Here is a 21,723-nt window from a genome sequence, read left to right on the forward strand (position 1 = left end):
TTCGTGCGCGAGGAATTCTTTTTAGATAGAACTTTTTGTCTATTTCGATATGTACAACAGTATCGGTAATCGTTATCGAATGTAATACCATTTCTCGTTTCATATACGCGACGATTCGGCACTTCCGACACATATAGCGCAATCGACGTATACCTAGATAATTGCACGTCATTCTTCCCGCATTGTCCCTCTTCAGTTTCTCTTTTATCCGAGCAAAAAGGTCGGGATTTATCCGGGCGGGCGCCAGGTGAATCCATGAGATTAGAAGAAAGATCCGTTAATTGGACGACGGGGACAGATACCGGTGGTCGCAAATTGGATTGCCTCATCCTCCCTCTCGCCGCGCTTACTTACTATACCCGGATATCGATTATAGTCGTAATGGTATGTAATAACTGTAAAAATCTGCGAACGAATGGCGATTTTGATAATGAAGAGAGAGAAAGAGCAACGAGTGAACATTATATCGGAAAGCGCTGATTAATAAATCAGATGTTGCCGTGATTCTCTTTGTCTTTGTGTGTGAAAATTCTATCGTGCCGCGCAACGCAGAATTTAATGACGTTCTGAACTCGGAACGTCGAAGCAACGAAAAGCAACAATGCATTCTTGATTACACGAGTACTGATCGTTACTTTACGAAAAATAAAGTCTTAGGAAAATTACATAATTCGTGACATAATTCTCCTAAATATTAAATTGTATTTATTGTACTCTGTAAAATGTTTCGTTATGTTAAAAATGCAACGACTAATTGGGAGAAAATAAATAATAATCATGATAGATTAAAATGAGTTCATGAAAAAACACAGAAATATTTGATGAAATGATTATTAATGTTCTTGCAACTGTAATAAAGTGTCTAACTTATTTTATTAATCTGAAACATCTTAATTAAGATTGCGATTGTACTTAAGACGCGGTCTCAAATATAAGAACCGACTGAATACCGGTCTATGAAATCTTGGCGTGTTTTCAGAAAATTTTTTTACTGACAGGTTGTTGTGTGTTTTCGAGAAAATAAATATTTAGCCATGTGTAGCTATCGGCATGTCTCAGTCAAACACCTTCATCAACCTTCAAGATTATAACGCTGTCAAGGCCTTCTTGAAACACGTGCAACCGGATTATGAAAGTTCTGTCCAAAAAGAATTCTGCAACGAAGATTTAAAAATTCAAACTAAGATCTAATCTTTTCAAGTTGCAAAATCTTCACAACTAAAACCTAATCTTTTCAAAACTTCTTTTAAAACTGTAACAAAGGTCGAACACTCACACATCTGTACTATCTACCTGTTAGTTTAGGATTTATCCGTTTCTATTCAAAACCGAAATATTATTTTTGCAGAAAAGCAATTCGCAGGTTTTTCCTAATACACAAGCAGATCTATTAATTTCACTATTAATCTTACATTCATGCCTCTTTAAGTATAAACTCTAATGCGTGTTATTTTATAGATTAAACAAAATTTATCTACGATAAACGTATAGTTTGTTATTACAATGCTCTTTTTAAAACCCTTTTTTGTTGCATTAAGATAATAAAGAATAACTTTTTCAACATAAAACTTTTTGGAGAAGCATTTTAATTGTATCATATATTATCTTTTGTAATATATACGAAAGAATAAACATAATTAGATATTTTATAAAAATGTTTTATTGGAGTGTGAATTTTTCTTCGCGGGAAAACTAAGGTCTTTTACCTTTCTGGAAAGCAGAGTTGAAATAGGTAACGACTTTTATTATAAATCGGTGGCAAGAACGTTTTGTTACAATTATCCTTCGGGCTTCAGCTGCTCTTTTGGTTTTTTCAAGGAAACGGGGGGGGGGGGAGAGGGCGCATACATGAACGTTCGCACGTGCGTGCACCCCACTGGAGAATTCCTGACCCTCCCCGGGACTGACCCTGCTATCAAGGGTGGAGCTTAAAATAAGGGTGGTGCCTCTCACAGCTTACCTATCCCATCGGGAAACAGCGTTGGTTGAGATGAGCAAGGGTAAGGTAAAGCAGAGAGGAGACATTGGTTCAGCGGCAAGAGAGAATAGTGAGTCGCTCTGAAATGAATGCTCCCTAGTCGAGTTCAACGCGCGACGCACGAGCGAGTCTCTTTTTTACGTTCGCACGTCGTCTTGTTAACATCGGCAGATTCTCTGATAATCGATCGCGGCGAATCAAGTCTTTTTGAATTTCGGTGCAACATTGATCGGGCATTCATCGATTCCTTCGATCAATGACACGTGCGCGTCCGATGTCGTGGATCACGTGGTTTGGAAATTGCAATAATGGCAGATAGTCATAGCGGTTTCTTAACGTACGCGTGCTCGGAACTGATGATTAAGTAGTTTCAACGTCGTCGGCGACACGTGCAAAACATTGTGAGCGATCTACGTGGTGTCAGAGTTCAGCTAGTTGCGATAGGAAGAATGCGTGCAACATGGCACCGATGGAAAATTACGGACGCGGGTCGGCTGTCTCGAGAAGTGACCCTTACATCCAAAATTGGAGAATTAGACACAAACAAGAGAATCAGGAAGGTACTATGTACATATGATCCGTCATAATAAATACGATTCAGATTTTTCTGAATATTCAAAAATACGTGAATTATTCAAAATAATTGCTCCTCGGTTGCTCATATGTATAAGCTCCACAACCGAAAAATCTAGTTTATTTAAATTTGCAAATTTATCAATTCATGTTATTCGGATTATAACGGTGCGAGTATAAGAAAAACATATTATTTTTGCGTGCTTTGTAGTCACACGCGTAATACATGCATATTTTAAAATGGAAATTTTTAATCCTGGAAAAAGTACTTTTAAAACTTCGTTGATCTGTGTGAAGAAAAAGACTTACATATTCGAAATAAATAAGGATATTTCTCACCAAAAAATTAATAATGTATAAGATTTTTAATGTAAATTTTTTATTGTGTGACTATAAAATACAAGCAAAAATAAAAATGAGCAAAAATAATTTCATTTTTTTTCTCATTTTTATTTTTATTTTAAGTAAATTTTGGTACATTGTACTGTGTTATCATCTCTGTAGAGTAATTAAATTTCTTGAATCCACGGATTTGTAAAAATTAGATTTTTTGGATCGTTAAAATCGGAATTATGCGATTGTTCATACTTGGATAAATGGATGAAAATAATTTCAAGTAATTTAGTATTAAATTATTCGGATATATTATATAAGTTTACGGCTTTAGTAGTAATTCTTCTCGTTATACGTTCTGTTACAAGAAGACGCAAATATAAAAACAAGGAAAAACAAATCTAACTGAACAGAATAAAACTGAAAGACTTTTCTCTTTCTTTTTCTAAATAAATAAATAAAATAAAGATAAATAAAACTGAAAGCAAATCTGCATATAAAAAGCTAAATTCCGATCAATTCTTACATTGATTAATCTCGAAAGAAACTCAAATCACAATATCTAATAATATTATATAAATATATACAATTAACACTATAAAATTAAATTTAAAAAATCTTTTGTTTGATATTTTAAATAAAACCTCCGATCGTTAATACAATATTAATTTTATTAATATATGTAAACTCTCGTGTATAATTTTTTGACGCATATTTAATCGTGAATAATTTTCATCCTTTAACTAATCAATTTCGTATAGGAATGCGCACGTGTTTCAAGCATCGCCACAAAATGGCGCCTTTGGTCAGAAGTGTTCTCTAATTTTCACCGACGATAGTTCTTAATAATAGTTCTCGATCTTGTGATCGCAATATGGAAGTATATGATACCGAGACCGGCCAACGAGGAAGCAACTTATTCTCGGAGTGTGGAGTCACTTTTCCTTGGACCTGTTCGTCACCGACGCGACGGCCTGCAGTTTTCCCAGTAATGCAACGAGCGCGAACGAATGTTTGAGCGCGGTTTCTGGGAATGCGCGAAAAAAAGGATAACTGTTCAGTTATGCGCATTATCTTGGAAACGATACTTCCTGGTAGCGGAATAATGCACACGCAAATTCATCGCGATGTTGCGAACGCTTCCGTTTGGTAATTTTCTTAACTGATGTTTGACATTTTTCTAACGATCGACGTTTGGAGTTATTTATTATGAATTGTCACGTTCATGAGTTAGGTGTTTCATAAATCAGCGAAGGAAAGATTAATCTTTCAAAATAAATATTTTAAAATAAATTTCTACGTAGAAAAGAAAGATACTTTGAAAGGATATGTGACAATATTTTTGTTATATTTTTACTTTCTACGAGAAAAATCATTCCTTCAATTTACTTAACGTTTAAAAGCTTAAAAGCTGGCGGGCTGTTATCAATTGAATAATCTGTTTAATTTATGTTAATTATAAACAGAAAGATCTTCGAAACTGACTAGAAGATTTTTCTAATGTTTTGATAACAATCTTCATATACACAAATAAGACAAACACGGGTGAGATGGCTATAGAAGAGAGATGCCCACCCATGTTCTCTTAATCTAATAGCTCGCCATCTAGTATCGAATGAACACACTAAGAAAAAAAATTTATTAATCCCAAAAAATATTTAGTCTGATACGAGCAACTAAACATTTTAATTAGTTTAACTAAACATTAGTTAAATTAATTAATTCTTGATTAAAAAATTTTAAAGGTTGACATGAATGCACTATACCTTTTTTAGTGCAACTTAATAATTGTTGAAACAACTAATGTTTAGTTAACTAATTAACATGTTTAGTTGCTCGTATCGGACTAAATATTTTTTGGAATTAAGAAATTTTTTTTCTCAGTGTATGAATAGGCCATCTCTCCTCTAAGGTCATCTCACCCGAATTTACCCTATATCGTTTTTATTTTTGAGATTTTTTAAATGAGAGAAAGAGAGATGACAGAGTGATGACTTTTTTTAAATAAACAGGAAGACCGAGCGCATTTTACGCGCTTGATAAGAATGATAAGATACTTATCTAAGGGAAATCGAGAAGTGTTGAGCGTCGGTCGGAACCGTCACCGAATGCAGAGATAGAGCGACAAAAAAATGCATTATTCAAACAAATTTCCATTCGAAAGAAGTCCGGGTAGCTACATCGTTAGGTTGCTCTCTCGCCGGCGCTTTAATGACGGTTTGCTCCCTTTGCTTTCGTTTCTTATAACGAGGAGCTTCGACGTCGTCGTTACGCGCCGCGCCGTATCACTCGCGAACGACGACGTCGCGGTCAAAATCTCTCTCGCATCGACCGTGCGTGTTGGAGAGCACTTGAGGAATTCACTCCAGCTTCCGACTTAAAACGTGAGATATTTTTAAGGGATTTAATTTTATATGAATTTCTGTGTTTTACAGGTATTTTGTACGCACGCGTACTTGCGAGTGCATGTGTAATTTAAATCGAAGTGCTTGAGAATAGAAATGCATAACATTAATTGCCTCGTTTATAAACTGTAAATTTGATACAAGGTCTATACGAGCCCAAAGTTGTACATGTTATAAAAACCCTCTTTTTCTCACATTAATCGAGTAAACTTATCAGTTCATTCAGAACAAGCGACTGATGAAAGCCTTGACAAAGGTTGCAATCGGTATCAGAATATTAGATAAAAAAATCTACTGTGCGTAAGAAGAATTAAATTGCACATAAGTGAAAGAGGAAGGAAAAAAATGTTGAAGCTTTATTGCACGTAAATCCGTCCTTTATAGGGTCGTATATAGATCTTCTATTAAATTTATAATCAAAAATTCAATAATTGAATCGTGGCCTTCTATTAAATTTATAGTAAAAAATTCAGTAACTGAATTGTGCATTTTTTGTATAATAATATATCGAGCAAACGGCAAATTTAATCGAATAATTTTATCTTTTAAATTTTGTTCGATATACGACTAACCATATTTAACATTTTTTGCAATTTATGAATTCTATTTCCTTATTTCCTTGTTTGAGATATTTTTATTACATAGAATACATAGATATAAACCCGCGAATTTAACGTGACGGTACAGGCTCTTCGAGTGTAAGTTTTTTGCCGATTTATACTTTCGAAATTTGTCACGTGCCCGCAAAGTTATGGAAAATTAAAAAAAACATTTGTAGTCTCGATTTTATGGATTATATGCCATGTGTCTATAGAGACGGTTCTATTTCATCTGGGAAAAAATGTAATTCGGCTTGGAAGTTTCGAACGTGATTTCGAAATAAAGTCACGACCGCCAATATTGCAAGACAAATAATTGCGCCTGCAAAATTCCGATCTCTACGGGGCCAATGACACACCCGGTTATCCAGGGCGATTTACATGAAACGTAAAAAATTGTATGAAATTTTTACAACATTGCCTGACACATCGGGTTCAAGCAACGTCGAGTGTAAAGCATTATATTCATATTATTTTAGAAATAATAAAATATAATTACAATATATGAATATTTGCATATCATGTAAATTTCATAGCTTATAATATGAGAGAATATAATATTTTCCAGCGACGATATTTCACAATAATTGATATTTATTAGCAAAGATAGATATATAACGGATATAAGCAAATAGGGAGCGTTCCTGAATTGCGAGGAAGGTGTGATCATTTTCTGTATATATATAACACAAGGACAAGACGAGGGCAAACGTCTATGATTTCCAATCCGATTATCAGCAATGCGAGGATATCGGCATTTCTGCCGGCGACATTAACGATGACGATGAATTGCGATTACGGCGGGCGTGGACTCGAACTCTGCGTAGCGGAGTTAAGTTAATTCAGCTGGGTACGCTGATAGCGCGACTACTTTATGCTGTCGTTTATGCAATTCGCGTTATTGCTGCATCGATTTTACATGCAGGCGGGTAGGTTGCGCATGTCTAGTCCCCTGGTCGCGAGCGCAAACCCTTAATGCCACTCTTGACGTATTAAGTTCTATCCTTAAGAACGACGTGCGTAAACATGCGCGATAACATCGAGGAATTACGAGTTACCTTCCCTCAATTTTGATCAAGAATGTAACGTTACATATGCAAGAAGATACATATATGTATACATATTATAGAATATACTAATATATATTCTTTTGGATAGAAATATTGTATGTTCTTTAGTTTTGAAAATTCGAAGTTTCTTAAAGTCTGAAAAATCTTTAAAACTTCATCAAGAAATAACAAAATGTATAAAGACAAATTTAAAATTTAATCAAAATGTAATTAAATTTCAAAATAGAGTTTTAAAAAATTAAATGTTGCTAAGCAAATTAAAAGATGCTATTTATTTATTTATTTATCTGTTCGTATATGACAGTTATAACAATGCTATTAAATTACGCTAATAAAATCCTAATAAAATTCGTTAAACACATTCGTTTGACACACATGTTTCACGAAAATTATTCCTTTTATTTGCAGACAGCAGTCCTCTCTCAGACACATTGGATCTGAGTTCGCATCATCCGCATCATCATCATTATCATCATAACAATAACAACAACAACAACAATTCGAACGGCATCGCTAGCTCCACTACATCCGGTGGTCTGCAAGAAATCGTGATGAAAGAAAAAAGCAAAAACGCAGCGCGGTCGCGCCGCGTTAAGGAGAATCAGGAATTTTTGGAGCTGGCGAAGCTGCTACCACTTCCAGCTGCCATTACTACACAACTGGACAAGGCCAGCATCATCAGACTGACCACAAGTTATCTCAAGATGAGAGCCGTCTTTCCTCATGGTAACGAATATGCCCATTTGGTAAATCTTGCTTTTATTTGTTATAATCGAGTTTTTTTTATATTATCAAATCGAATCAATATATAGAATAATGATTAATAAATAATAATATACTTATCGGCATAAGTTACACTGTTAAATTCGTTAGTGTCAAATTATAACCAATTTGAGTCATTTTAACCATTCCCATAGATCGCCAACTCAATACGTGCTCCAACTCAATACGTCGTTAATTTAATTAAAACAATATTAATTCAACTAAATCTACTAAAATGGAGTTGAAATAATACTGTTTTGTGTTAAAATAGTATATTTCAACCCACATGGTAGTTAAAAATAACAAAATGTTATTTAACTCAAGGCATTGGTTTAAATTTCATCCTTTAATATTTAACGGCATACAATGTCACTTGTTTATCGAAATGAATCTGAACCTACCAGAACGATTGCGTTATCCAAACTCCATAATTGAGCATAAATAGCCGCAAATCATGCCTTTTTTTATCTTGCCGTTGTTATAGGGCTGGTATGAATTTAGCAACCGGACACTTACGCGCAAAGGGCAAATAGTATCGGATGAGATGGATGTGATTGCGCACTTAATGCATTGTTAGTTCCCAACGCTTTGTAAGCAAAGCATGGGGGCCGTTATAGTGTTACAATGGCCTCCCTCAGTTCGATTCCCCCTCTCACGACATTGGCGAATTGAATTTCAAGTGGCTGCATCCCTCTAGAACGATCGTCCCGTCTTTATTCTCGGGTAAAAAGAGACACGGCGTCCTCACGACGACGCTTTTAAGGGCGCTTTCTCGCGCGCTTTGTCGAAAGCGAGCGTGAAATTTCTCGAGAGGCCGATCGCCTCGTCGATTATTACCGCAAGATTAACCCTTCACAATTCAAAACAACCGTCGGAAATCGATATTAAATGAGACGCGTTGTAATGTCGCTATTTTAAACTTCTCATCTATGATTTATTAATAAATATGACGATTTCTGTAACAGTGATCTTTAAAAATAATATCGGTGTTACGTCAAATCTCGACGAATCTATTTTTAATAATTCCTCACGTTCTATCCCAAGCTTCATGCTTGTTATGGATTCCAATGTAAAATTCTCGATGTAACGCGGTGATAGCGAAGGATATTGAACTGAGACAGTTTCTTTCTTCGAGATGGATCGAGCTGTCTGTCAAACGTGCGCCATTGTACGTTGACATAATAATAAAGATAAAATCGTAAAATCTGACACGTGTCGTGTATTGAAACAGCATGATCGACGATTCTTCCAAGAAATATGTCAGTCGATAATCAAACTTGAGAGAAATATGCTCTAGAATACACGACGTTTGAAATGTCACACTCAAATATGAACATATAGTACGTGACATGAATAATTCTACTGAAATTTACTTCAGTATAAAAGCAAAAGTGATTTCTCTTATCAAATTAGATTTCGGCTTCTTCTAATTTTGACGGGTATTTTTATACGTTTTGATAATTCAAAAGCCGGTTTTTAAATTTGCGTGTCTCTTAATCTTTCGGTTTCTGACGGTTAATGTGTCTTAAATAATACTTAAGAGAAATAGAAACGATTTTTTTGTTGAACATTGTTATTTATGAAAATTAGTAATGATAACTTGAAAAGTGTAAATTCAGTAAAATTTGTATATGACGTGTATGCGTCATGTTCATTTCTACCAATGTAGATTAACTTTAATCTCAGTTTAATTTACTTTTTGTCGTTTTCTAGTTCTAAAAATTTAAAAAAATATATAAAAGTGAGTTACACCGAGATTAAAGTTAATCTACATTCGTAGAAATGAACATCAGTCGCAATAATCAATACATTTCACCAAGAGAAAGCATACATTTTCAAACAGGCCTGTGTTCTCGCTCGATATTAAAAGCAGAAGATTGATTTAATTAAGTTTTTTTCAGGTCTCGGAGACGAATGGGGTGCCGTGCCACCGCCCAACAATCCCTTAGAGACCACCATCAAGGAACTGGGTTCGCATCTCTTACAAGTGAGTGATCGTCACTTTTACTCTCTCTCTCTCTCTTTCACCGATTAATAAAGACAAATATAAATCTAGAATACAATTCTCAGCTTGCGGAAAATTAAAAAATTTTACGGCGTAAAAATATCTAATAAATTCACATGAGTCGTGAATTAACCTTGTGATAACAGGCTATTTCTGACTGCAGACACTGGACGGGTTCATCTTCGTCGTGGCACCGGACGGGAAAATTATGTACATAAGCGAGACCGCTAGCGTGCACTTAGGTTTGTCGCAGGTGGGAGATATCCCCTCATTTATTTCACTAATTAATAATTCAATTTTGGCAATTTTTTGAGGAAAAAATGTATTCAACATTTACTTACGCAATTACGTTTATGTTTAAACAACTACGTATCTCTGAATATGTAAATGTCAAGAAAATATGAAAACAAATAAATGAATAATATTGAAAATATCTTGCATGTATAATTTGTAATAAAATTTCCCGCGCAAAATTGCATTATTATGTGTTGTGTGTATCGTATTATTACATCGTTGTGTGTATATGTTACATTGCTACGCCAGGTAATGGAAGTCCACGTTAATCCGGAAACTATTGACGGAAACTGTTCGTATGTGCAGGTGGAATTAACGGGAAACAGCATATTCGAGTACATTTATCCGGAAGATCGCAACGAGATGGTTTCCGTGCTGAATCTTCCGCAGAGCCCTGCGGATCTGGCGGGTTTCACATTCCCGCCACCGAATTCGCGAGGTGAGATCGAGCTGGAACGTGCCTTTCTCCTCAGAATGAAGTGCATCCTAGCGAAAAGGAACGCGGGTCTTGTCACGGAAGGATACAAGGTAAACAAGAAAAAATTAATTTTCATAAAATGTTAAATTAATGCCCAATTAATATATCAAACGTCCTCGGGGATAGCACACACATTTAAAGTTTCTTAAAATTATTAAGTTACTATTATGTACGTATGTATGTACATCTTGACACTCGATCAAAAAATTGTTCAAAATATTATCAGTCACGGTCGAAAAAGATTTTGAATTCCACGTACATTGTAACTTTGGATTATATAATTTTATTAATTATTATTATAGTAAAGATAAAATAAGTATTAAGCAAAAGAAAATGTCTTGAGAATCTCGTTTTTTTTAAATATAAGTAAAAAAATTTTTTTAGACAAGCTTACGGCAGTTTTAAGAACAGAAAAGTAGTCCTTTTTACAGAAACAAGAGAGAAAAAAAGACGGAAAAGAGCAAGTTAAATATACGATAGTTTCACTATTCTATTGTATAATCCGAGACTGAAAGAGATTAATGGAAGGATACGAGTTGCGCGATTAGTATTCTTTTACTATATACATATATATATATATATATGTATATATAATTACAAAACCAAATGCTAAATAAGAGATAAAGTTTGATCAGCTAAGTAGGGACGCAATTGTCACAGTCACGTTCAGTCGTAAAGGAAACGCATCGGTCAGATGGTAAAATTCGCTCGTATCCAGTCTGTCTAGAAAAAATGCTATGCTTTTCATCTATTTCTTTTAATCATTTTCAACGATTTATCGATTATTTTTAACACATATATCAATGTTTTACAAAAAATTTATAAACAAAAACCACATTATACCTATATTTAACTGTATACCTATATATACCTGTATTTAAGAGTAGAGTAATGGTAACATTTATAATTTTTCTAAAATAATGGATAAAAATGATAAAAATAGAGTGTAAGTTGTGATAAATTTCACCTTGATTTTTTAGCTTTTTTATCTTATAATTTTTAAATTAATTCATTAAGTAAATTTTGATTAATACTGTTAATAAGCCCCTAACTCGTAAATTAATTAAAGAAAATGACTGAAGTTATACAATATTATAGATACATATATTATACAATAAATAATATTAAATTATATCATGTTATTATGTACGCGTGAAATTTAATAGGTATCTGAAAAATAAAATCCAGATAAAATAAAAATAATTTTTCTTCCACTATTCGCTTTTTCAAACAAACCATAAATATGTGTGCAGCAAGAATCAATTTCAGTCAGTATGTTACACTGTCGAAACTATTAATCAGATTTACGCAATTTGTCGTGAAAATGCGAAAAATCGCGTATAGACACTAATCCCGATTTATGAACGGCGATGCCTTAATTTTCCGAAATCGAGTAAAACTGCTCATATTATCCTCTCCCGGGTATCACTAAACTTTCGACATATGCTCGGGCAATAACGACGACGCTATTGTTCTGAAGCGAAGGGAGGAGACGAGAGAAGGTGAAGGGACCTGCGAATATACCTTGCACTTGCTAACCGAGGAAGGCAGTTTCCTCGTGGAGGAAAATGTTTGACAAATAGCTCGTTCAAACCGTGGTACTACGATGACGGTAACCCTCGACGAAATCGCGCATAAAGATCCCCAATGGTGTCGAGCATAGTCATGAATGCAACCCCCAGCGAGCTGTTAGATCAACCGAGAGAGTTTTGGGGCTAGGGCGAGCTTATCCCTATGGTACTTACACACGCACAAAGGCGGATTGTAGTTGGCTTTTCTTTTGTCGACGCGCGAACGGAAATGTACGGATTAACGATTGCGTGAAATTCGAGTGAGAACGGAGAGAGAACCTGCTCCGAGTGTCCCATCTTAGGATAATACCGATAAATCTTGAGAATTATTACAGAGTCTCGTTAAATTAGCCTCGACTTCACGATGCAACTTATTGGCACCTGTTTGTCTTAAAAACACAATTTAAAATAAATTCAAGTACATCGTAATTTGGAGACAAACTTGCACCATTTTGATGTTTTAAAGAGCCTTTCGAGACTTAGCTTGCTTTGTTCGATCAGACACGCGTGAGATCCGCTACCGGGGTGAGATTAAAAGTGGTCGACCGCCCTCGTCTCACAAACTCCGCTCTTCTTTAACTCCCTCTCGCGCCGCGATGCGCGCCAATGCACCGGAATTGCATATGAGATAATGTATGCAACGCGGGCATAATAAGGGGCCTATTTGCTTCACAAATTCGCCCGGCACTCGAGACCGGAGCGTGATGTTCAGCGAGACTTTTTACGCATCGCGTCATCAGTCATTCAATTAAGCAGGAATTGTTAATTTTCCGTTGTTCTGCGCGAGCATCCGTACTTCAGCCGCGGCTCGCGAGGGTATATCACTCAAGTATCACCACGTACTTTATGCTCTCGGTCAAGGAATAACGTCGCGAATGCATCTCAAATTGCAAGTATGCACGCAATGCGACGACGTGTTACGCGCTATAAAAATTTATTAGAATGGCACGTAAAAAGAGAGTATTAACAAAGCAATAAAGCGTATTTCTTTCTAGATACTTTCTTCTTGAATACTTTTTAATACTGCTTAAAATTTAATACCGCTAAAGATAAGAATAAAGGATGAGAAGAAACTTCTTTCATCCCATCCTCTCTCAGGGTATCTTTAAGCAGTATTAAAAAGTATTCAAATAAAATTTTAATTTAAAAAAATTCGGGTTTTTTTATGAAGATCAAATATATAGAATTTTCACAATGGTAACTTTTCACACAATTTTCTACTTAAAGTAGACAAGTTATTGTTGTTAAAATTTGACGTGTTGTATAATTTGAGAGATTCTAAAAGATTGTATGTCTTTGAGAAATTTTCGAAAAAGCGAAACATATATCAGCGACCTTTTTGATTTGATTTTTTTAGGTCATACACTGTTCCGGCTATTTAAAATGCATCGTGGAGGCTCCCATCGGATCCGAATATGAGGACGGCGTCGGACGATGCATCCGTAATGTCGGTTTAATGGCGGTCGGCCACTCGCTGCCGACGAGTTCCATAACCGAGATTAAATTGCATCACAACATGTTCATGTTTCGAGCTTCGCTCGATCTGAAGCTCATATTCCTCGATGCAAGGTAAGATATTTATATTTATATATATAAATTTCTTGCAATATTTTCTTTAAAAAATTATAAAATTTCTGATGGCTATTATTATACAAAATCGCTTTCATGTTTACTTCTGTACAATACGTAATGTACAATAGAATTTCCAAAGAAGGTTATCATTCATCATACATGGGATAAAGATCGGGATTAAATTCTGTAACCGTCTTATAAGTCGATCGCTTCCGCATGGAGCTACGCATCATCCCTTTTCTTTCTCTGTCATTAATTGCAAAATAAATAAATAGAAACTGGTCGATTAAAATAGCTTCCAAACGTGAAAGTCTCTCAGTTAAAACAAATCAACTAGAGAATTATGTGTCTACTATAAAGATACGAATATAGTTATAATACTAAAATTAATTATAAATATATTAACATTATTATATCTGTGTATAAAATTTATAATCAGCAAAAAACACTATTTCTTGAATAAATCTTTTTTCTCCGGATCTCCTCGCGCTGCTGGAGGAAGCGAGCGGTGTTGACTCGAGCACCGGGACACAGTGGATTATTTATTTCCAATGTAATTATAGTTGGGTGTCGTATTGCGCCATTAATATTTCGATGGAAGGCCCGCGCATTGCCCCCGGTTGAGAGGGATACGGCCATTAAAATCAGTTTCGTGTTACCGTGCTGCCGCGTATCCTCTTTTTTTTCCTCTCCATCCACGGCAAATAAATATCCACCACCGGCGGTCCCGGCGAGCCCTATACACACCCGCTCGCTTGTACTGGGAACGAACACGTGACGCAGTATAAATATAGCGCGGATAGAAGCGCGCGATGAAATTTTATACATACCGTCGATCGGAATCGGCTCACGCGGATTGTGCAAACTCGCGACGCTCGCACCGTAAATCCCGACGAAAACAAGCCCCGATCCGCGGAAAGCGATCAGCGGAGAGCGGACCTATCCTCTGTGGTCTTTTGGACTGTATCTCCGCGTTGGAACGCTGCGTGAGTGATATCGGGTGCAGCGAGTTACACGGGGAATAACCGCGGTAGTATTTTACACAATTTACACAATATACGCATCCCTTTACGACAAAATTGCATTGAAATGAAAATAAAAAAATGATATTTTATTTAAATAAAAATATACTTCTCAGGGAAAATTTTTTAATAATTCTTTTTAGAGAAAATATAATATGTATATAAGCTTTTTGATATACGCGGGTTGGTATTGGGCGAAACGGAGAAAGTAACTCGCTAAAGAGGAGATAGATATATGGTATTATGTATATGGTGTCTTGGGTGTTGTTACAGAGTCGCTCAATTAACGGGCTACGATCCACCGGACCTAATTGAGAAAACGTTATACCACTACGTGCACACATGCGACGTTCTGCAGCTGCGACATGCTCATCATGTTTGTAAGTATTTCATTATGTGTTATTAGATGCAATTCATTATCGGACGAATAAAGTAATTTCACTAATATCCTAACATCTGCTATCATTTATAACAATCTGTTTAGTGATAAAAGCAGAGAATGTTTAATTTATGTTTTGTTATCAATTTAATGTAGCTGTATTCTCGTCAATTTAATTTAATTAGATTTTTCCCTTCCTAGTTATCTATCTAACAAATTGCAAATCTATTTTGTAATCTTCAGCTTGCAATGTTTCATTTTGGATTAACATGGATATCTTTGCCGAAAATATTTATTGATAAAAAAGGTTTCATCCGACTTTTCTTTTTACGTGTGCGATTACCAGCCGCAGCATCTCTCTGCTTTTCGCAGATTATGCTTTTACATTTTCGCTCGTGTTTTCCCGATTTAAAGGTCACCTATTTCTGTCTGAATAATAACACCGGAAACACAAACGCTCGAAAATATTTTCCTTCGATAGTTTCGCCGTTGACCGACGGTCCGGCGCGGATCCTTTCAAACGACGTCGACACAATACGTCGATGAGGATAAGCTCTTTGTAGACTGAGAGTAGCTGACGCTGCTTAACTCACCGACACCCTTACGAAACATCCTTTGATCTTACGTGCCACTTGCGCGCGGATAGCTACAGCGTATTTCCACTCTTTTCCATTTTTCCTCTCTCTCCTCGGAGCGCCGTCACACGCGCTTATTCTAAGTATGTGGACACGTGGTGCACCTAGGGTGTACATTATTGATTGAACAACGTTGCCACGGCGCGCCGACGAAAAGAGACAGCTGCTGGGTACGCGTCTATACGCGCGAAAGAGAGAGAGAGAGAGAATGAGAGAGAGAGGGTGAGAGTGACGATAAGAGCGACGAGCGGGTAGAAGCGAGGGAGGTTTAGCGAGAGGTGTGAGCGAGGTAGGAGGCTGTTACTGCTATCACTGTTTGAACAGACTCGCAGTTTCACGAGCGCGACTCGAAGGGAGTCTGACATAATGCCGCTAATGTCTGCGCCTGAGGATTACGCGACATCGCAAATGCCATTCCGCTCGATTTTTTTTCCGTGATTGCACGTGATGACGGCGACGCCATAGACCTAGGATTTTTCTTGAAAAGCAAATGAAAGACACAATCCTTCCTTTTTGAATTATTAAAATTTTTCCTTCCAATTTCATAATAATTCTGATTTTTGTTCATTTTTTATCCTAGCCCCGTCATCAGAGATAGCGTTAAACTAACGATGACATTTGATTTTCTCTCATACATCAGTCTTATAAAATTTCGTTAAATTTTTTTATATTGTTAATTTATTATTCATTAATATAATACGATATAGATTATACGTCGTAAATTTTTATGATCATCAAACGCGACGTTGATTCTTCGCTAAAAATTGGTGGGTACCGTTGTTTTGTTGACAGTGTTGCGCAAAGGTCAGGTGACAACGAGGTACTACAGGTTTCTAACAAAAACTAGCGGTTGGGTGTGGATGCAGTCGTACGTGACGATTGTGCACAATTCACGAAGCTCGCGTCCGCACTGCATCGTGTCCGTCAACTACGTCTTGACGGCCACCGAGAGCACGGGCCTTATCCTGAACTGCGAACAAAAGTCGTCTTGCTCGAGTCCAGGAAATCCACCGAGCGCTCCAGTGTCGACACCCGTCACGATTGGTGATCTGGACAATCACAGCCCAAGCCCGCCTTCTTACCGCAGTAGGACCAAGGAACCACCCGATACCGATTACGCCGACAGTTCTGGTTATCCAAACTCGGAGTACATGGCAAGTTCGACCAATCACAACCACTACCTGTCATCCTCGCCATATGCGCCGCACAGTATCAATGGTGCGGCGCACGAGGACAGCGCTTACTACAGTCCGGATTTATTCTACCAGTACAATGGTGAGTCTCACAATTGATTTATATCTTGGAAATTCACCTGTGTTTGGAGATAGCGAATTAAAATGAATAAAACTGTAAATAAAGTCCCTAAAATATATAGATTGTCTGAAACAGGGTTCAGTAATAGTGTCTGAATTTCTATATTTTTTTCTTACAAATTATATAGACTGTTAAATACTGAAATACATAACACAATAAAGATCGAGCGAAGGACGCGTTTTTTTCCGGACGCTATTTTTTCTGACATGAGGAAAAAAGGGTCATTTTTTCTATAAAAATATTCTATCTTGAAATATTATCGTATTAAATTTATACATAATCAGGCATAGATAGGTATAACGGTATATTCTGTTACAATGTAAAAATATCCGTTAGGAGTAATGAAAGACTTTTGATCATTAATCTTTCATTAATCCTATAAGGATTACAGTTTATTCAATTTTAACCCTCTATTTTGTAATCTCGAGACCTCCACCAAGACCCCGTAAACACCCTGCAGCACCAACAAGACACGCACCAACAGCACCTTCTGCATCACGCCACGTCCCTGACTATTCAGCAGCACAGCCCGCAGAACAACCAGCAGAAACGACAGCATCCTCAGCAGCATCTGCTGCATCAGAGTGCGACCTCTTTGACGACCCTCGAGCAGCAACAGCAACAGCAGCACAGCCCTCAGAGCGGCCAACAGAAGCGACCTTACTCGACATCCTCGAGCTCCTGCGGTAGCACCGACGGTCTGGACGTGCACTTGACGAATTCCCTACTGCCGTCAGGATACCACACATCCCATCATCATCACCATATGCCGCCGGACTCGACATCGTCGACGACGTTGAACGAGGCTGGAGGCGTAATCATGTACCCGACCTGCGGTTTCAACAACAACGAGAGCTATAATGCCGCGGCGCTTCAGCACCACGACGGTTACCAGCAGAATCACCCTCAGGTTCACCACAGCAACGGCAACGGAACGGTGAAGCATCCTCATCACCATCATTTGGAGGCCTCGTCGGCCGGCTACACTAGCGTCATCGTCGACTCTCAACAGTACAGTCCCAGCACCGTTCCCCAAGAGCTACACGCGCATCAGACGGCACCGGTGAGCGGCGGTACGCCGCCGCTGCACCATCAGCCTCATTACGAGACGCATCATCAGTTTGTTCACTGACATCAATTCGAGGTGCCCTGCGCGTAGCACTTCGACGCGGCTTGCGACGATGGCGCGTGCGGGCATCATCATCATCACCGTCATCATCATCAACAACAGCAGCGTCATTGCGCAACGTCGGAATGTGCTGGAGAGCAATACGCTGGGCATCAGATGAACAATGAATCGTACAACCCAACTGAGTCTCACGTCACCTACGTCACGCCCTACAAACGACTATGGAAGATAGAGGAACGGAGTATCTCGACCGTAAAAGGTAATTCGTAATTGCTGCTAGAAAATCAGTGCCATAAGGTGATAATATTGTTATTAAATGATACAACCGTAAAAAAAATCATTGTTTTTACATTAGACTTATTCCGACGCGTACGTCGAATTTAATCTTACTATCTATATATTTATCTGCATGCGGAAGTTCTCGATAAAAATAATTTTCGCGCGAGTTCGATAAGAATATGATAAAATATTATTTAAAGGTATTTTTTTGTGTGATAGATGCTTCACAAAATTTCACGTAGAGAAAAAGGATGAGTTGCGGCAAAACCGGCGTTCCATTTGTGAGCTAAGCTTTGGGAAACACGTAACTGACTCTGGTCATAATTCTATCTCGTTTTTACTCGTATTATCACGTTATCGCAGTAGAATCTCAATGATAGCGACGTTGACGACTGCAGTGGCGGTGAAAGCGAATCTGTTTGATTTCAACATTCTATCGCAGCTTTAATAAATACTAATGGAATAAAAATTCAAGAAAAAATACAAAATAAAATAATGAATATAGCACTATTATCGTTATTTTTTCATGGATAATTCAAATGACAACTATAAAAGCTCGATGGAATCAATTCCGATTGCATTGTAACGATATGAACAATGCTTCCAACAGCGATTCGAACATCAATGCGACTTCGATGAATACAATATAAGAAAGTGGACATGTCAGTGTAGTATAATTACTATTAAACGCGGATAACGCTAGCCGAGTCACTGTGAATAAAATTAATGTGGATGAAGTTTAAGATATTAATGACTTGAAGAGGCTCAACTCCTTTGTACGTACTTTGTATCACATATCTCGAGATGAGACAATAATGATTCGCGATGTTTTAATCCAGCTCCACTTAAGTACTTCACAATAGTGATCGTCGGGAGCACCGCGTAGGAAAGAGTTAAGAATATTTTACACGCGCTGGACGCGAATTTCGTGAAGGCTCCACGAGGAGTAATTCGACGAAAATACCGGAAGTGAAATATTAATTAATATTCGAACGTTTGAATTTGAAAGCCATATATGATGAAAAATTGGAAGCGAGAGCAAAAGATATATGTATATTGATTTTCACAAACCTCTTAAGATATCGTGAAATGGAATATAAAAATTCTATATAAAGTTTATTTATATTAGAAAATATAATTTTAAATAAATTTTAATATATGTATAGTAAATTGATATATCGAATGTTTCAAAATTCGCGCAGTGGAATACACAGTGCAATTCTCTGTTAGAAGAAGCAACATTTTCCTCGGGCAAAATTGCATCTGAGTTTTTAAGTCAGTTCGCAATTTTACCGCGAGAAAAGGCTTATACTTCTTCTGACACAGAGAACCACACTGTGCATTCCGTGTACGCGGATTCGGGGCACTCTGTATATTGAAGTTAATGTACATTGAATATATAAAGTCCTAAATAAATTTTTGTTCCACTGACGGGTTATATCATCAAAAAAGTTTGATAAAAAAATATAGCAAAATTAAATGGTTTTAGCTGTTCTAATTTTTCGCATTATTATTACGCATTTATGCGCGTGCATGCAAAAATTGCACTTTTTTCTTAAAAACAAAACAGATAAATAATATTTTATAAATTTTAAATTAAAATAACGCTTAACTTAATAATTTTTATGGAAATATTGTAATGCTTTTTTTATAAGGAATAGAGAACTGCGTCGAATAATGTTTTAAAAAACACAAAGTTTCAAAGGCACAAAGTCAGAATAGCTGAAATTATTCAATTTTATTTTACATCTTTCTTCCATATCTCAAGCCGTTTTGGCGATATAACCCGTCAAAATTTTCTGTGAGAAATTTTGTAAATAAATTTTGTATAATTTTATATTAGTCATTTTCATCCTTTCAATTTTTGCAAGCGTTGAAATAAGGTATTCTAATATTAAACAATATACTAATCAGGCTATTATGCGTTGTTGTTGTACCATTAATGCGAGATCTTTTCTCGAATGTAAATACTGTAGACGTGTAAATTATTCTAATTAATTAAAATTAATTGTATATATAGTAGCACTTATGTCGATCCGCGAAGACTGACCGGTGCTTGTGCCAATCGACCAAAGAAATTTACGCTCTTTTTATCGAAGAATTAGTATTATATTTTTAATCGCGCTTATATTTAAGTACGAGTATCCAATAAAGATAGAAGAGCGAGTACTGTAAATGTATCTAAACGCGTAGCGCAAAATCCAATACTTTTTAACCGCCGCGAGATATTTTATTACAGATAGAAATTATTACATCATAGACTATGCTGTATAATATAAAACGACGCGCATGTATAATCGGCATCAAAAAAGAAAACCCGAAACCTATAATTGTTCTTTTAATAATATCTCTCTTGGAACACGAGAAAAAAAAGACTCTCGACCATTTTAACGCCGACTATACATGTCACAATGCAGGCCTGATTATTTATATCAATGTAAAGTGTGAGATTTCGTATAGCGAGAATCACGGCAATGTCCGTGTCAAGCATTGTACATATTGTAAAAGTGTAGCACTACATACGTACATACAAGAAAGTATATCATATTTTCCTCTGAAAAATGGTATTTTTTACTTGTCTTCCTGCTTCTATATCTTAAGATCATGCAAGTACCGTGTTTTATTAGTAAAATATTAATAATTAAATGAAGTAATGCTATTCTTTGTTAAAAGAGATGAGACACTTAGCAGCTATATGCAAGTAAGTAGAATGGAAATATTGTATATTGTATCGTTCTTAATCCCCTAATAAATCAATTTAACATTTATAATTTATAAATTTCTGGACAACTGAAAAAAGTCCGCATGATTATTATACAATTTTATACATTACAGAATCCAAATTTGATTATAAAAATTGATCGAAAAATATGGGACGATGGATAAAAAAAGACATTCAAAGAAGACTCTTGTTGAAGCAACTTCAACGGGTGTTTCAAGCAATTTAGTTGCGCGAATTCTCACGCTTAGATTACGACTCGACTGCTCCGGATTTGCATTTTCAATCGAATGCGTGTTATATGATAAAAAAAAAGGCGAAAAGAATAGGTTCGGCCGAACAATCGATGTAGAGGAAGCATTCTGTCAGGAAAGCGTTGAAAGGCAATAATGGACATTTCAGGTAATTCAGCTTCGCGAGATTCTCACGATTAAATTAAGAGCGGCGAGCGAGATCGGGCGTGCGGGATCGCACACACAAAAGCGATCCGCGTCGCGCAGCATCCAGCGGGGATTCCTCGTCCCACAAACACGGCGAGGCAACGATCCCGCTTTTCTGCCGCGCGACCCCGATTGTCACTCGGCCGGCGCAAACAATAAATTAATT

At 36.7% G+C, this 21,723-nt stretch overlaps 1 protein-coding gene across 6 annotated transcripts in view; it reads left to right on the plus strand.

The window, feature by feature from the left end:
- The window catches only part of Sim (bHLH transcription factor single-minded), a 41,171-nt gene extending 20,008 nt beyond the window's left edge, over positions 1-21,163 (plus strand). For 4 of the 6 annotated variants that reach the window (XM_071792923.1, XM_071792914.1, XM_071792892.1 and 1 more), the window contains 8 exons: positions 7,367-7,704; positions 9,612-9,707; positions 9,889-9,978; positions 10,326-10,547; positions 13,426-13,637; positions 14,936-15,042; positions 16,469-16,951; positions 17,419-21,163. In XM_071792923.1, the coding sequence (XP_071649024.1) occupies positions 7,510-7,704; positions 9,612-9,707; positions 9,889-9,978; positions 10,326-10,547; positions 13,426-13,637; positions 14,936-15,042; positions 16,469-16,951; positions 17,419-18,122 (2,109 nt within the window). In that variant the 5' untranslated portion in view covers positions 7,367-7,509 and the 3' untranslated portion in view covers positions 18,123-21,163. The remainder of the gene's footprint in view (positions 1-7,366; positions 7,705-9,611; positions 9,708-9,888; positions 9,979-10,325; positions 10,548-13,425; positions 13,638-14,935; positions 15,043-16,468; positions 16,952-17,418) is intronic. The other 2 variants (XR_011734313.1, XM_071792905.1) reach the window with 2 other exon arrangements.
- Positions 21,164-21,723: the final 560 nt, after the last annotated feature.

Source organism: Temnothorax longispinosus, chromosome 1 (genome assembly GCF_030848805.1).
Source record: "Temnothorax longispinosus isolate EJ_2023e chromosome 1, Tlon_JGU_v1, whole genome shotgun sequence".
Classification (NCBI taxonomy): Eukaryota; Metazoa; Arthropoda; class Insecta; order Hymenoptera; family Formicidae; genus Temnothorax; species Temnothorax longispinosus.